The sequence below is a fragment of the Python bivittatus genome, unplaced genomic scaffold (genome assembly GCF_059951505.1).
Source record: "Python bivittatus isolate LINGU-HERP-01145 unplaced genomic scaffold, Pbiv_v1 ctg000700_np1212, whole genome shotgun sequence".
In the NCBI taxonomy this organism is placed as follows: domain Eukaryota; kingdom Metazoa; phylum Chordata; class Lepidosauria; order Squamata; family Pythonidae; genus Python; species Python bivittatus.
The window spans coordinates 79,745,748-79,764,152 of NW_028277098.1; the positions used below are offsets into that span (position 1 = coordinate 79,745,748).

An 18,405-nucleotide genomic window follows, 5' to 3' on the forward strand; every position below is an offset into this window, starting at 1 on the left:
TTTCAATAAGAGTTTGGTGCAGTAGTTAAGGTGCTGGCCTAGAAAGCAGGAGATGGTGAATTCTAGGCCTTCCTTAGGCATAAAAGCCGGCTGGGTGACTGGACCAGTCACTCTCTCAGCTCAACCATCTCACAGAGTTTTTGTTGTGGGGAAAAAAGGAGGCAGGAGAATTAAGTATGTTTGCGCCTTGAGTTATATATAATAAAGGCAGAATAAAAATATAACAACAACAATAATAACTGTAACATGGGTAAATAGTCTGAAACTCCAGGGCTGTATGCAGCTCCTGAATCTCGTATCTGAAGATATCATGCTGGCAGTTGGGAAGGGTACTATAAGCTGTTTGTGTACCGCACCCATGGCTCCCAGCAGGTGTGATCACATTGCTCTTGATGTGTAGAAGTGGAAACAGCTTTACTCTCCTGAAATCCCTCTCCAATCTATCTACTCTGCAGGGGTGGGGGGAAGGGTCAGGCAAAGGAGAGATTGCCTACAGAAATCACTTGCTTCCCCCCCACCCCCCCACCCCCACAGAGTGGAGAGATTGGAGACAAGCGGATTTCAAGGGAGTAAGCTGTTTGCATAGAGCGTCTGCAGCTTCCAGCCCTGGGCTGCAGCACAATCATGTTGCTTTCGGTGTGTACAAGACAGTAAGGAGCCACTCCAACATTCCAAAGGGCGGGGGAGTGGTTAGGAGGCAAACAAAAGCCAAAGGTGTGAAACTGAGTAGCCTTGTCTCTTTCCGGTTGGAAAGCACAGTCGCGGTCATGTGATTTCCCACTTAGCAACCGCTTCGTTTAGTGATGGAATTGTTGGTCCCAATTAGGGTTGTTAAGTGAGGACTACCCATAGTATTGTGCAAATCTTTGCTGAGGCAACTTGACAGCATCATTTTGACCAAACGTCCCATGCTTTGAGCCCCACACTTTGTAGGATCAAAATGGGACATTGTGATTTCCCTGTCTGAGGCATTGCAGGACTGGTGAGGTGATGTACCACATCACCTTGATGACAGTTTTCACAGTCTTACATGTGTGGTAGCAGGTTGACAGTGAAGCAGGACCATCACATGGGGTTGAAATATTTTTACAACACTTGTGGCACACTTGCAAGCTGTCTGGAGGACACACATTAAGGAATACCATATTAGGAGGTCCTCAGGTTTATGAACCAAGGGGGATCTATCATCAGATAAATGGTTGGATGAGCAAGTACTGGGGTGGTGAGCACTGATCTGGGTGATGGGAAAAACCCTGGATGGATCCATGGGCCATGTTTATCCATTTCAGTGTAGCTGGGTCTTTAAGCTATCACAGCTGAAGCAGCGCTTGATGGGTGCAGACTGGTCCCAAAATGGTCTCTGTGCTCCAAGCAGAGAGGGGTGAATCTGTTGTTATGTCATTATATAACTGCCCCAAGCAGAAGTGTTGTCTCAGTCATATTTACAGTCATTTTTTTTAGAAAGCAGTTATAATTCATTTGCTGTTGTCTTTTGCTGCAATCTACTCATATGCAATTGAAAATAGAGCTGGAAGTGCCAGGGCAGCACGCCTCCCATAACCGGATGTAACCATGTTGGCTACGTTGTGACATCATGGATGGCTGTTTTTGAGGCCTGGTTGGCGAGCATGGAAAGCAAGGGGAATTTCCTGTAATAATTTAACCAAAAACAACTGTGAAATCCAGAGGTTACAAGTGGTATCCGGTATTAAGGAAGTACTGGGAAATACACTAACTATGCATATGTGTTCCTGCCAGGGAAAAAGTGTCAAAATGTCAGGAAGCACAAGCAGATGCTGTGAAGAAAAGAAAGTAATTCAGTGAGGAATTAGTATTATTTCATTGTTATTTCAGTACTAATATAAATCATTTAATGTTGTTTAATATTGTTATGATGCATGTTTTTATTATTTTTCTCATTTTGTTAAAAAAAATAATGACTTTGTGGAAAAAGGAAGGGGAGAGAATAGTGCCTGGTCAGTTTCAGTTTCCTCTGCCCTTTTTTATCTTTATTTCTGAAATGAGAAGGGATCTGACACACAAGAAAAAAAAAATCCTTGAAAATAGAAGGCAACCATTACATCTGAATTATTTAATCTGTACCTCTGAGATAGGTTGGATCTATTCCCCTCATAGGCCTTGGCCCTTCAACAGTCCTGCTATGATTGTTGCAGTCTGAGTATAACCACCTTCATTTTGCTTCTTTTAACTGCAGCACTTTTAGGGTACAGCACGGCTGTTTGTTTTGTTCCATCTTCAGCCTTGGACCTCATAAAGCAAACGGACTGTTCAGTTTGAGTTGAAGTTCATGTGTGTCGCAGTCAGAAATTCAGCTGATATAACTTTATCTTGCATATTGCAGTGGCAATAGTATTATTAGATAAAGTATTCTGCCTGAATTTCAGCTTTATGACTGAGGATTTCAAAGCTGCAATTCTGTTCTTAAATGCTGCGTAAAACACACTTAGTGAATTTTTGCTTGTCACTTAACTGTTACACACACAGCTCCTGGCATGGTAGAAACATACTAGATTTCAGCTACAAAAATTTCCACTTAGAAAAGACTGGTAAAAAAGGGGAGAACTAAAATCATGGAATACTAATTCTAACAATATAGGTCCAAATTGTCTCTTCCCAACTTATTGTTCTTCCAATATGCTGGACTCCAACTCCCTTAATTTCCAGCAAGAATAGCTATGGAGGACATCGCAATTTGTCTAAGTAGTATTAAGATTTAGCCACAGCTTTAGTGTTTCAAACCATATCTTTTCAGTACAATCCAGGTTTAACATATCTGATTGCTTTTGGATCCCACTTGCAGTGTTGTACTATTGGTATTGCTGTTGTCCTTTTCTTCAAAGGAAGAGATAAGTTAAATATTTTTTTTTCTGTCTTAATCTACCAAATAAGATGGTGATGTACTTGTATGTTATTTTTAAGCTATAAGACCAGTTCTAGTACTAACCTTGTAGTCTTGATTCAATTAATCCCCACTCCTGTGTAATTTTCATTAACAGAGAAGAAATATTTATGTAATTGTTATACCTAATTTTCTAGTTATATAAATACCCCATGATGGCTTACAATTAAAATACAATTGTCCAGTAGAAATGTTCAGATGGTAGAACTTCCAGATTTCCTTTGTAATGAATTATCTCGGTCATTTTGATAAATCATTGCACAAGTCAGAAATAAGCCTACAATATAGTCTATCCTATTAATGCCTTGCAAATTAGAGCAAAGAGATGAAGCATAACATTGCCATTATTATCACAACAAACAGGCAAATCACCTTGCTCTGTAAGGGAAATTTGAATCTTCAGGTAGGACCCAAAAGTAAACACCAACCCAAACAATTAATTAATTTTTAAAAGTTCTTAGCACTCTCTAATTATGAGCACTTTAAAGATGCTGTATGACATTTTGGAGAAATTATTATCTTGTATAGCAGTCCTAATCTAAACTACAGGTAGTTTCTGGGTTAAGAACGCCCGGTTTACAGACAACTCATAGTTAAGAATGGAGATTATTGTAGCAAAATTCAAGTTAAAGACATAATGATTTGAGTTAAAGACATGATGGTTCGAGTCCATTAGACAATACTACTTATACAGTATTATACAATAATACTGTTCCGGCCTATGTACAAACTCGACTTAAGGACAGACCTTGGGAATGGAACTTGCTCTTAAACTGGGGACTACCTGTACTTATTTCTAAAGCACCAAAACAGACAATTAAAAATACCATTCCTTCCTGCAAGTTTAGAAACAGTGGGGGGGGGGGGGGAAGAGGAGCCCAGCAGGTGGGGGAAATACAGAAAGAAGTCAGTGCAGGCCTGACTTTTCATAACATCACAAATGACTAGGTAGAAAGCCACAGAAGGGAAAAATTCTGGGAGAGAAGCCAAAGAGCAGACAGCCTCTGACCAGTGCAGTGGGCTGTGCTTTCTCAAATCTCCCTCTTCTGCAACCAGGTGGAATGGCTATGAACAGACTGCACTGTAAAAAGAAAATTAGACTTGTGTGGGAGGGAAGGAGAGAGAATACACAGGAGCTTGATCAGTCTGATAAAGTGTTTTGAGGAGAGGTAGTATATTCTAAAGTGCTGCTCTCCTGAATCTTGATGTTTTTACAGCCCGTGTTTAATCTGGCCGAGTATCACCAGCTCTTTCTTGGCACAGAAAGAATCCGAGTTCCTGAAATTGTCTTCCAGCCATCCCTAATAGGAGAAGAACAGGCTGGGATAGCAGAAACAATGCAGTTTGTCCTGGACAGGTGAACTTTTACAGGCTTTCTGAATTCCTAACTTAAATTGATTTACTTAAGATTATATTCTCAGTACAATACAGTAAGTTAACATGTGGACATGTGTGTTGTGCAAACCCTGGCAGTTGCACTCATTCAATAAATCATGGTTCAATTAAGCATGGATTATAAGTTTGGTAATACATGTGGTATTTACTTATTCATTTTCAGGTTAGCCTTCATATTGTTTTTTTAAATAAGAGAAGCGGGTTCCCATTTGGAAGTTCTGGGGAAGCCAAGTTATATATTAAGTGGAGCATTGTGTGATACATGCTTTGTGAACTACTCTGAGCACAGTGCAAGGCATATTTCCGAGAAAAATATTTAAGAGTAGTGTAGAAATGCATACTTGACACCTACTATCACACTCTGCTGTCATGTAACTTTAGAAAGTACTGTTCAGTGTGTCGCTCTCATAGCAACTGTGCTTTGGAGTAATTCTAGACTGGATTAGTCCTACATGAAAAAAATCAGATAAGCCACAATCTCATGCACATATAGTTGCTTCAGGTAAGCAAAGCAGAGGAAGAATGAAGAACAGTGCAAACTTGAGGTTCGCTGTAACCATTCATAGCTGCTATTTGCCATTGCAGCTGATGAAGAAGAAAGAGATTACTTTAAGAAGCGAAGCTTTTATCATCTGGGAAGATTTTATGAACCAGAAAAAACAAAATAAAAAATCAAACTTTAATTTAAAGAAAAATACTTGTAGGGCTGAGAAGCACTGCAGATTTGAAGGCAAAAAAGTGCTTTGCATGAAATGCATCTTTTCCTGGGATCCTGCAACAGCTGCAGAGAACAGTCATAAAGATCCTGAGATCTGGTTACTTTAAGGAGATGCAGACAAGTGCCATGTTTGCAACTTTACATACTCTTTACCACCTTTTTTATCTTTGAATTCTAAGCACTGGACTACACAGCTCTATATTTTGGAAATCTGTTAAATTTAAGTCAACTTGGGTCCCCTTTAATTTCCAGACTTTTCAGCAATAATCATATGGGCTGGAAATTTGGGAAGTTCAGGTCATTTGGACTTGACATAAACATCTGAAGAGCTTAGGTTAGGAAGAATGGTTTAGCTGTTGTAGAGATATATAGGTAACATGTTAGGGGAATTAAGCCATTGCTTATACAATGGCAGATTCATGCATCTGTTGTCAGAGAAATAAGTGCTTTTAATATTTTAATAATAGGATTGTTTTTTGTTAGATATCCTAAAGATCAACAGGAAAAGCTTGTCCAGAATGTCTTCCTCACTGGTGGGAATGTGATGTATCCTGGAATGAAAGCTAGAATCCAGAAAGAATTGCTTGAAATGAGGCCATTCCAGTCTTCCTTTCAGGTATAGTATTGTCTTTGCTAACTGAAGGGGAAAATTCAGTAGTTTTACATGTTCAAATATTCTGTGTGCCATCATCAAGATACGTTCAGATTTGGTGTGTTATTTAATACAGTTACTGGGAATATACTTCCTAAAAGCGTTCAATTGGCTACTTAAGGAAAGGAAACAGAATGCTGGAACAGATGGACCATTGATTTTATCCAACAAGATCATTTTATTTTCACAAGGTTTGAGAAATATTTGCTTTTAAATATATCCTCCTTTCCTATTTATCAGTGGGTATACAGCAGCTGACAAGCACATAAATAATAATGCAGTCATGTAAAATGATAAAATAGAACGTTAAAAATCAAAGCAATAGAAACCATTCTCAGGAAAATAAGCACATATTTCTGGAGGAAAAAAATTCATAAGAAGGGAGTCACATAGAAAAAGGCTTATCCCTAATAATCACCTCCGAGGTAGTGAAAACAAAAGAATTCAGAAAGAGCCATCATGAGAACCTATCTATCCCTTATCCTCCAAGTTCATCTTAAGAAACAGCAATTTCATGCAGGAAAAGACAGTTCTTCAAATTAATTCTACCACATAGTTTTGCCTATAAATTGTCCCTGTTGTGTGACATTTTTGTTGCCATGCAGGTGCACCTTGCTTCTAATCCTGTTCTTGATGCATGGTATGGAGCTCGGGACTGGGCACTAGAGTACATGAACCGTGAAGAAGGCTGGATTACTAGGAAAGATTACGAAGAGAAAGGTGGAGAATACCTTAAGGAACACTGCACTTCCAATGTCTACGTGCCTATCCGTCTCCCAAAGCAGGCTCCACGGACTGCTGAAACATCAGCATCAAGTAAAGTGATAGGGACTACCGCAAACAGCGCCTCTGAGCAAACGTGATTTGTAGATTTCTCTTGGGCGAAGGTTGTTGCTTTCCAGAACTGCAAGACAATCTACACAACTGGATGTGCATTTCAGAGACATGTATTGGGCATCTCAGTCAAGGTACTTATAACAGCTAAGCCTTTCCTCTTTCCTATGGTAGTAAGTCTTGAGTGTACTATGTCTGTGGTTGCCATGGAATAACAAGAGGCTCTATATCAGTTGTTGGTGTAAAAGAAACAAAATGAATATTTCAGAGAAAATGCTTATTAGCCATATTGAAGCTAACATATGTGATTTATATTAATAAATGAAGTTGCAAAAGCCATTGGCAACATTAATATCTTATCTTGGGTTCATTTCATTTCATTGTTAATATGTCAGTATAATTTCCAGAGAAATAACAATACTGAATTTCAGGAAGAAAAAAGTATTCTTGAAGATGTGTACATGTGTAGCGAAAAATGCAACAGTGGCAATGTTAGTCCAGAAGAGGGAGCACTATCCAAAGAAAAGTGATATTTAGGAAGAACATAACCTTATCAAAATTACAATTTCCCAGGATTTAGAATGGTATAAATGTCTAGCCATCTTTTTTAACATACTGGAGACTATATTGGCCTCATAATGAATCATAATAATCATTCTTACAAAAAAGAAAGGAAAAACATCCATCAAGTAAAATTCAACTCTTGGTATCCATGTAGTTTTCTCAGCAAAGATTTGTCCTAATTTCAGTATCCGTTGTAACTGGAAACCTCAACTATAGCAGCATTCAACAATGAGATGTCCTCCAGTTGTGCTGGGTTTACAGTTCCCAGTATATTCAGCCAGCATGGCCAAGGGCTTCAAATATATGACACATTACCGTATTTTTCCGACAATAAGACGCCCCCATGTACAAGACGACCCCCACTTTTCCAGCCCAAAATTTAAAAATCAGTATTTTAAAGATAGTGCAGAACACATTTTTATTTAGTAATTAGTTAACATTGACCTGATACACTCGGTGGGAGGAGGTCCAAACCGTCTCTCTGCAGCTCTATTTCCAGGCTCTTTTGCTTAACTGATTCCATTCAAGCACGAGTGAAACTGCAGATAGCTTGTCTCTGCAAACAGCCTTCCTCTAATTGGTTTGTTCAGCATCAGCTGACGTCAGTTACATCAGGCTCGTGATTGGAGGAAGTCTGTTTGGGAGACAAGCTATTTCACTCGTGATTGGAGGCTAGCAATAGGAGGAAGCCTCTCTGCAGAAACAAAGTATGGGCAGTTTGGAACCACGCAATTCTCGGCTGACTTCCTTGAATAAGACGCCCTTCAGTTTTTAGGGTAAGGATTGTAGAAAAAAGTATCGTCTTATAGTCGGAAAAATGCGGTAATTAAAGGAAGGCTGAGGCAATAACAGATCTGGATACAGACTAATTGCTTATAGGCTGTTTTTTTTACTCTTGTTTACATTAAGCAGCCTTTGTCTTTCATTTGCCACATTGCATTTCTTCTAATCCACTGGAAACCTAAGCATCACTTTTTCAAATAAGATTCACAGTTATATGTTGATGAAAAGGTGTAAATTTAGAGCCATTAGAGGAGAAAAACAATAGGGAACACAACCCAAATGATGATCCAATCTCCACCATTCAATTACTGTAGTTCTCTCTAGGCAAAAGCAGAATGTCTCTGTTAGAAACAGTTATAAGGTTTTGCTTATATAAGAAGCTGAAGCTATTTCAGTTCCTTAATACCTAATTCTTGTATGATTTGGTTTAGAATTTGTTCTGATAAGGGATGTCCAGCCCCTAACATTACTTTATTTGCTGTATTTGCTAGTTTTTTCTCTAAATAGCAGTGTCGTCTTAGATTCTTTGATAATACAGTAAAGGATGCTCAAAAGTTTTTTTTCCCCCCCTGTCTGTTCTTCCTTTGGGGTCAATCATTCTAAATCCAGAATTCTGTTTTAGGGTGTTCTTTTTATTTGTTGTCCCTGAGTGGATCAACAAATTTTCATTCAGGTGGATTGAAACATTAAGTAATTCATAAGAAGGAAAATATTTTCCAACTTAAAGATAGATTCCACTCTTTGAACTCAGATATAAATACTTTTTCTGATATATATATAACATATATGTATATGAGATGTTCCTATTGTCGGTTACCAGGGATCATCTTCTGGAGCCTAATCACTTACGAAGGCACCAGTTTGTGAGGACAATACGCATTTGGCCCAAAATCATTTTAGGACATTTGCAATCCTGAAACTGTTGAAGCTGGTCTTGAAGGAAGCTGCCAAATTTGTTTTCAAAGGACCTGTACCCTGTTGGAATATAGAATATAATTTGAACTTTTAATGCTATTTCTGAATATTGGTATCTAAAAGTGAATGCAGTGCTGGAGAAAGAGGTACTGTTTTTTTAAGTTCATGAGTTCACAGTGTGCTTCCGTTAATAAAAACACTGTGGTAGCTATATTTCTATTATACCTGTCTCTGACAATTCACTATTTTGTACATTTCATATTTTCACTGCTTTCCAAAGTAGGCATTCCATAATTCTGGGATCTGTCCAGGTTCTGCATTTCCGCATAACTGTGGAAGATTCATAATGAAGAGGAATGTAAAATCTTGCATTCTAAATATTAGAAGTTTTTGCAGATGTTGCCTACATACGTTCAGTCTTGTCACATTGGTGCCACCTAGAAACCTGATTTAAAAATATCCTAACCTTCCTTAATATTTGCTTAGGCACGTTGAAGAAAGGTGAGAAATGTCAATTTAATTAAATTGAATGTTAAATTAAACTGTTCACATGTTGTTTTTTGTACTCCAAATTTAGCCATTATACTAGTTATCATAAAACAGTTATTTTTGTTAGATTCATTTATAATTACAGAATTATTCTTATAAAATGCATTTATAGTTCTGCAATTATAAATGTAGTGGCAACAGATATGAAATAAGGTGTGTTATAAGAGCTTTAACCATCCCAAAAAGAGGGGAAAACCTACCACCAGCAATCTTTGGCAAGTGGCAGCTGCAACTCCTATCTTCCACAGAATAGTATTGCTTTGCTAATCTCCCATGGAATCCTGCAACAAAAGTCCCATTGATTCTAATGGAACAGGGTTATGTCTTGACTTTATAATGCAAATATAAACCAGGAATAATCAGTTTTGATCATTTTTATCTTGCACTGTGCCTTGGCAAGCTTTCCAACAGGTCTCAAACATAATTCCCAGAATTCTACCATTAACCACCTATAAAGATAAATTAAGTCTACCAGGAAGAAATGATGAGGAAATAACAAGAAAATTGTTGAATTCAGTTGCTCCCAGATAAAAAAACATTGATGTTTGCCAAGAGGAAAAACTGAAAATCAATAGCAGCAGAGTAAAATAAATATTTTTATGTTCATAGAGTCTTACAAAGGGCATGACATGGTAGAAAATAGAACTGCGATTTATATTCACATTTTCCTTTTTTATAGTAATTTTATTAAAAATTACAATTAAGAAGATAAAAACTAATACAAACTAAAAAAAAGAATGAAAAAATAGAAAGTGCAGAAAAGAAAAAAATAGAAAAGAAAATATAAGAATATAGTAAAGAAAAAGAAAAATATATAAAGAAATTACTTCCCCCTTCATCACGAGTATAAACAATTTTAGTAACTTTATCATTCTTCTCTTAAAATACAACAAATGATTTCTTCTTCCCATATCCCATATCTATAAACAAATCCTTAAAGCCTCTTCATTCTTGATCAGCAAAAGTCCATTAAGGGTTATCAGAGATAATAACTTATCTATTTTAACCTTGATCAAATAAACCAACTTTATATTTCTTCCTTTTACTTTTAACAATGTTGATCTTTAGTCCCTTCAAATAATGTCATAGAACTTGATTTCTTTTCATTTTTTCTTTGTCCCTTCTGACAAAATTCTTCAAAGCTTCGTCTCTTTTGTAAATCCAATATAGGAAAGTTATCCAGGTCACTCTCTTGATTTGTTATTTGTATATCCCTTTTAATTATTAAGACATCAGCTGGTTTCTTTTGTGTATCCAGTGTAGCATCTTGTTCCATGCCATTCTTGTAGCCTGTCATTTTTAAATCTACTTTCAGATCAGTCTTGTCTGGTAAAACTTGTTCCTCTTTTGTAACATCTTTTAAACAGTCTATTTATAGAGGCAGACGCTCTTAAAATTAACTTCTGGGTCCATTGTTCAAAAACATCCTTCAATATATCCAGTCCTAAAATAGTTTGCTGCTTTCTGTATTAGTCACATTTAAGTTCCTTCTAGTTCCCTCTAGTGTCCAACCTTCAAAGTCCCATCCTATCATTTTTTATTTCTAGGAGAATTCAAGACAAAAATATTTTTCCATGGGAAGGATTCTTATAATTAATTTCAAAATCTTGTTTCAAATCCATCTAGACCCTTTGTCCATTTGTAACTTTCCAAAATCAAAGTTCTAATCACACTTTTGCTGTTTATTCCAAAATAATTTTTTATAAGTCCTTAAGCTTGTATTTAAAACTTCTTTTAGTTGCTAAAAGAACTAAAAGGATTGCTAAGGATTGAAAGAAACTCACCAGTGCTGTAAAACTTGTTAATCCAAAGGTTTCTAATAGCTGAAAAGCAGTTAACAAGCAATTTCCAAAAGTGATTAGAAAAGGAAGCATGTGAACTGAGTGTCCTTTTGAAGGCGCTGACTGTGGTTTGTACAAAAAGATGGCTATTCCCTCATCTCCCAGAGCTCTAAACCTGCCAGAAACTGCTGACTTGCAGTCCCCTCACAAGGAGTAACTGCATGGAACTGTGTCCAGAGAGGAATTATGAAGAGCTGGTCTACTCACTGGCTCTTCATTCCACCACGGTCATTGGCTCCTCTTTTAGCAGAGCCATCTTCAGTTTGTCATTTCTTCCCCAGAAGCGTATTCACATTTTACAAGTAAATGGTCCCATTGAACTGAAATGAGGCTTCTTTATGAGTAAACCTCAAATCAGACTGTAAGTGAGTTACTTTATCAGTCTATTTGGAGCTTGCAGGTCAGATAAACTGTTTTATAATCTTTCCATCAGCAGGTTCATTGTCATTGTCATCATCATCATTGTCATCATCATCATTGTCATCATCATCAGTTCTCAGCAGGTACTTAAGGTCCAGACATCACAAGTTGTAATGGTTTATGGGAATGACCTCGGAAGATGGGGGGAAGAGATGCTGCCTAGGGAAGAGGGATAAGAGTGGGGGAGCCCACAGCTGCATAACAGACACAGAAAGAAGCTCAGAAAGGATCCTCCCTACCTTATCAGGCTGTAAAAAGAGACGGCAGGAGATTTGTATTTTCTGTAAGGTTTGCCCCGTTCGACAGAGAAACTCTCGTGACACGTGTGGTTCACAAAGAAGGTTTACTCATGCGTAACGTAGTAGTCACAAGCAAAGCCAGGACTGGCTTGGTACAATTGCATCACTTGTTATATTCCCCCCTTCCCGCACTTTTTTCCCGCCCCGCGATCACGTTGCAGCTGCGGATTATGGGCCCCCAATAATCCCCCTTGATTGTTCATGATGGCAGGATCGGTCAGGGTCTATTGTCCTTGATTGCCAGTCCCCCTCCAGCTGGGTTGGTTCCTCCCCGTTACGTGCAAGCCCGAGGGTTCTGTGCTGCGTTGCGATCTTGTTTCGCTGCCTGCGGCCCCGTTCATTGCTGGCTCGCGCCGTTATCAGTTTATAGTTAAAAGCTTCCGCTGCGGTTTTCCGGTTTGGCTGGGCGCAGGTGGCCCGTTAATTAGCGGCGCTTTCAGTTCCTCTTTTCCCCGCTAGCTACCGCCGGTGGATTCCGCGTGGTCTGGCTGCGAGCTTCCCTGAAGCCCCGTGCTGACCGAACCTGACATTTTCCACCTTGCAAGATTCTTTTATGTAGCCTTACAATAAAGTAGAATTAGCTCATCTTGTCGTGTTACCTATCTGGTCTACCTGGGAAAGTTGACAGAAGTATGCCTTCAGTACATATGTTTTACAAATCATGTTATTTTCTGATTATATTTTTGTAAAATTTACTATAACTCATTAGAAGAAAATAGCTTGAAACTTACCAGAATGCAGTGCAAGTTCATGTAGATCCAATGTATGCTGGTTGAACTCTGCACCAAATTTATGTATAATTTATATATATTTACGGGACCACCTGTTCCTGAGGGTATCTGCCTGTTCCACTAGGTCTGATAGGATGAGCACTCCTGGACCCTTCCCTTAAATGTTGCTGTCTAGCAGGACCTAGGCAGTGGGCCTTCTCAGTAGCAGCCCCTGCTCTTTGGAACACTCTTCCCCTGAGATCTGGCAGGCCTCTGCCCTTATAGCTTTTTGAAAAGCCTTCAAGACCTGGCTTTTCCCACAAGCACTCAGGTCGTGAGGCTGGAGTAAAGTTCTTTGGGAATGTGTTGTGTTGGGGGGCACAGGAGTTTCTGTGTTGAGTTTTATGCTTTTTTTTTTTTTTACTGTCATTTGTGAGCTGCCAAGGGTTATGCTGCATGAGATGGATGGCCATATAGATCTTTTAAATAAGTAAAATAAATACAAATAAAATTTTAAAAATAGGCATAGCTTTGAAATAATAGTAATTTTTATTATATTTAATAATTTTAGTACAATCTGACAAACTTGATTTATATTTATATTTTATATTAAAATTCCACAAGGGGATTTTTGTTAAAAAGCATAGTGGAAAAAGAAACAATTAGGGACTGTTTTAAAAGGGCAAGACAGGTTTTCAGGTGTGGGGCTACTACTGAAAATACCTACTCTAATCCACCTAAGGATTTGCCAGCTGAGTTCCTACATGCTTTCAAAGACAAATATTTAGACAATTCTGTAAGTATAATATAGTGTACATTTAATTATATCTACATTTGAAGTGTACTGTAGATGTTATTAAGAGATTTTGTATAAACTTAAGTGAGAAGCTGTAAAATCAGCATATAGAACCAGGATATTTGCTCAGCCCAGGAATTCATTTTAATACTGAATGCAGCGTGCAATTCTTTCATTCACAAATCTACTCATTTTCTGGTCAGCTTTCTCCACATTAGCAACCTGTTTTAGAGGAGGAAAGTACCTTATCATTCTTGCTGGTTAATACAGAGTTAGTATTCTTGTCCATGACAAATAATTGAGAGATACGCCAATAGAGTCCAATCTTTTGCTCACCCGTAGTATGTATGGGCCGTGCTTATAATTGTCTTCTATGTCAAAGATCAAATAACTGAACAGTACAAGTGACATTTATCTTCTTTATGAAAAACATATGGCTTATTTTCTACTGGCTGAATTTTGACCAATCTACATGGACAAATAAAATTTCTGCTTCAAAAATCGGTATCTATAATGCATAAATAACATCCAGGTTTTCCCAACATTCCCTTACACAATAAGGTTTAGGAAATACATTGCAAACAGTTGTATCTTACTGCAAATTATAATGGTTCCTTAAAATTATTTAAAGTGGCTTGATCATTGTAATAAATTTCAAGAAAGGAATGGTATCCATATACATTTTATCCTTGAGAAACTGAATTTATAGCTTAATGACATGTTACATGTAAATACATAAGCTGTAGGCCCCTTTTTGTTTTTTAAAATGGGAACAGAGAAATAAAGGAAGGGTTTTAGTCCTACCCCCATCCCAATTTTCCTGTTCCAATTCACCTTCCTTCCCCTTAAGGTTTAAAAAGCAACTTAACTTTGAAATGCTGTGCTTTTTTGTCAGGATTTTGAAGAACCTCTCAGTTTGGTGGGTTTTGAGTACATATTGTCTACCTTTATTGTCACTTTATTGAATGCAACATCTTTTCCTCTTGCTGCAATAAGTTTTGTATTTTACTTTGGGCTAAGTGTCAGTTGTTTTTTATTATTGCATAAATGTGTACTTGCATTTTAATTGAAAGGTACTTTTATGATTTTGTTGTATAATGTGGTAGGTACGTAAGTAAGAATCCTGGAGAGTAATATTACATTAATATTACCTATGGAAGGAGAAAAAGCCTTTTTTTTTTTTGCAGAGAAAATAGGATTGGTGTCTTTTTCTATCCTCTCATGGCTGCCTATCACAGCTGATGAATATACTAAGAAAAAGGCAGATTAAATTTCAGGTGTTCCAACATATGCTACATACATGCTCTGAATTACATTTTGCTCTTCAAATCCAGTCTCTTCATTATAAAATAACATCAAGCGATGTATAATGCACATATGTATAACATGCACTTGGCTTCAGTAAGCATTTAAAAAAGCATAGCTACTTTAGGAATTTCCTGTTTGGCTGAGTCAAATGCTCTTTTTTATGTAATGGTGTGACAAAAAGGGACGGCTCTGAATTGTTTTCAAGTCATGTATTATTTTGGGAATTGACATATTTCTGTTTCTAGGCCACATTAGAGTATTGGAGGTTGCTTTTGTTGAAGAACAGGGTCATATATCTTAAAAGAATTTTAGAGGAGGTCAAGGGCTCTTGATGTGGAATGTGGCAGGCAGTTTGCTTTCCTCATTGTCAAATACAAGGAGGAAGGAAAGTAAATGTGCCCCCCACTCAATTCTTCATGATTAATGTTACGTTGGTTTATTTTGTTGGAAACACCTCTGGCCAAATATTCTACATATTGAGTTACTATTGTTACTTGCACAATAAAAGGGCCCTGTGTACTAATCGTACATGAGAAATACCAAATCTTGTTGCTACCATAAAAAGGCTGAAAGTTAATGCAGTTATTTTTACTGGGGGGGGGGCAATAAAAGAAAATGATCACTCAATACATTCACAACTTTAATTTAACAATGTACTTTAGAATAAACTCTTGAGCCTCTTGAGACACTCTGAATGAGTCCCTCAACCTTAGAGTAGATTCAAACTATTCATAGATTTTTTTAATGGTTAAAAGGCTGGGATATGAACATTAGTGAAGCTGTGTGAAATGATTCTGACCTGTATTTAACAATGGTCTCAGACCTTTCTCAAAAGATTCAATTCTTAGGTCTGGTTTTTCTTACAGTGCAACAATGCACATTTTCTGACATTTTCCAGATGCTTTCTTACATCTGTTTTTAAATGCAAAGAAGGAAATTCCTAGACATAACCTTCAGAAAAGATCTGGAAACTACAGTATTGGTTGCTGGTGGGATTTCTTTTTGGTGGGGGGAAATAAATTATTAAATGGTGCCTTCTCAAGCAGTATGCTGGCTCCACCTGTTGTCTGCATAACAGTGAATCAGATCTATACAACTTCTAACATGGAAAGGAGTCTTGGGGACCAGCTTGTAAATCTAAGATACTGCTCAATATCTTTATATAATATTTTTATCTATCAGCAATGGTACCTTACTGAAATCTTGGAGATGCAGCAATTACCATTGAACTTAACTTGGAATAAAGAGGCATAGTAGTGGGCTGTTGAGTACCACTAATAATTGAAAGTTGACACTTTGGCAGCCTGAGAGCTTTATATTCTAAATGCTAATTATTTTTAGTAGCCTTTCAAATTGTAAGTTGTAATTCTTCCAGCTTTTACATTTCTTTCATTTAATAGCTGGGTAGGATTTGTCAGCTCTAATCTGTAGTCATTCCATACTTAAGCATATAATTCCATAATGGCTCCCCATGATTCCCCATAAGGCTTATTCCTGCCTGAAGCCAGTTGTCAATATACAGTACTGAAATAGAGATGGCAGTCATGCCTGTTTGCTAGCAGGTCAGCTTCCCCAGTGGCTTTGAATTCAAAACAATGGAAGGTTTAGAGCCAAGTGTTGAGATTTGCTTGTTTACAAAACACAGTCACACAATAGATGCAGACAAAGTATTTCCATCACTATGTGTACTACATTTCTTTGTATTTTCCCTGAAATAGCAGGGCTCTCTAGATCAGTGTTCCTCAGCCTTGGCAACTTGAAGATGTGTGGACTTCAGCTCCCAGAATTCCCCAGCCAGTCATGTCACATGTCTTCAAGTTGCCAAGTTGAGAAACACTGCTCTAGATCTTTTCCCTGAAATAGCAGAGCTCTCTAGAAGCTGTGAATCTATAATTGGTCACAAAAAACACAGATGAATCTCTGCATGAACTTCCCAGACATCTTTTCAATTTGCTTTATGTATGCTAGTTGTACAGATCTACCTTTGGGTAGGGTTTTTTGTTTTTGTTTTGCATTGCTTGCATGCAGTCTTTGCTTCTTTAAGTGTACATACACACTATATTTCGAGTTTTATTTTAATTGTGTGCCACCCAAAATCACCCTCTGGGGGAGATGGGCAGCATATAAATTTAACAAACAAATAAACAAACAAACATAAATACATAAATACATATTTGTATACAAGATCCTGCAGAAATGCATAAAATTCAGAATCACTGTCTTATGTAAAGATCTGTGCCAAGTGGATTCACGTAACCAACTGTGGTTCATTTAATCATGGTTTATTGACAAACTGTGGACTCATTTGCCTGGATTCATATGTTATACTAAAATATAAATAAACCACATTAGGATTAGGTGTGAACCTAACAGTTGCATCTGATTCTGCTATACTAGACTGGTTCTAGACTGTAGTCCACAGCTTACAGCTTAACTCGGGCAAAGGCATATAGTATGTGTGATATCATCCAATGCCCCCAGTGCATTTCTTCAAATGAAGTTGGAATTACCTTTTGTAAACAAGGAGTGATTAAATTATACATTAGGCTGCAGTGTTTCAAAGCATTACATGCATTGCTACAATATCACATGTTATATGGCTCAGATATCAACTACTAGCTGCTTTTATCCTGTTTCAAAAATGTATCATGCCAACAGTTGTGATTTGAGGATATTTTTATAAGGATCCACTCATGATGGATGATAATGTGGCAAGATGTGGTCAGCAGGAAAATTATCACAGTGGTAGCAGACAGTTGCATGATTAATACCTATTACTACTAAACAAACAGCTTGCTTATTTATTTATTTATTTATTTATTTATTTATTTATTTGTCATTTATTTGTCACATTTATATAGCCACCCATTTCACACATTAAGTTCCTTCTGTGAAACATTTTACAATGCACCACTTGAAATCTACATCTAAGACGTCTGAAGTTATGGAAAAAAATAAACCAACTTTGGGCTTGAAATAAGCAAATGTTGAGTAACAAGCAGATCTAGGTCATTATAGCAGACTACTGCATAGGATATTAGTTTGCATGGAAAATATATATCTTATTTCAAAATTCCACTGCCACAATGTTATGAGAGGTTTCAAAAATTTGCACATGATTTTTTGTGATCTTGCATTAGCCTATCTGTGATAGTGTGATATTTTGCTTTTTTTTTTTTTTTTTTTGGCTCTTACCCAACACAACTGCCTTTGCTTTTTCTGTTTCAAAAAGAATACCAGGAAAACTGAGAATGTAATAAATTGTTGAGATTTTTTTAAAAAATATCTTTTGAAACTGTTTAAATACAATAGCTGGATTCATACACAGTACTAAGATCATAATTTGGTTTGATTTTAGCTTAGTGCAAGGACAGGTAACGTTATGCCTTCTGCAGTCCCAGTGGAGGGGTCTGGAGGCTAATGCTACTCATAGAACTCAGGACAATTAAGAACCTTCTACACTGATATCATGAAAGACATGGTTCATGGCTTACTCTGATAACCTTGTGGTATGGAGCCACAAGAGGCTTCTCCACCAAGATCACAAAAGAGCTGTGCAGAGGGAGGAAGCCAGTATAAACCAAGTGGCAAAAATGAGGTGATTTCCTCCATTACCAGGAGCAAGTTACTTTGAAGAAGGCGTGTTGCAATCAGAAAGCCTCATGGAGCTGTGCAACTGAGCTGACTTTCTGCCTTGCTTT

The 18,405-nt window shown here is 37.4% G+C and overlaps 1 protein-coding gene across 3 annotated transcripts in view; it reads left to right on the forward strand.

Moving 5' to 3' along the window:
- Window positions 1-18,405, forward strand: part of ACTR5 (actin related protein 5) — a 39,874-nt gene that overhangs the window by 12,010 nt on the left and 9,459 nt on the right. For 2 of the 3 annotated variants that reach the window (XM_007422362.4, XM_007422363.4), the window contains exons 7-9: window positions 4,138-4,277; window positions 5,517-5,649; window positions 6,291-18,401. In XM_007422362.4, coding sequence (XP_007422424.2) covers window positions 4,138-4,277; window positions 5,517-5,649; window positions 6,291-6,548 — 531 coding nt within the window. In that variant the 3' untranslated portion in view covers window positions 6,549-18,401. Of the gene's footprint in view, window positions 1-4,137; window positions 4,278-5,516; window positions 5,650-6,290; window positions 18,402-18,405 lie in introns of those variants that run through there. The other variant, XR_003086640.2, reaches the window with a different exon arrangement.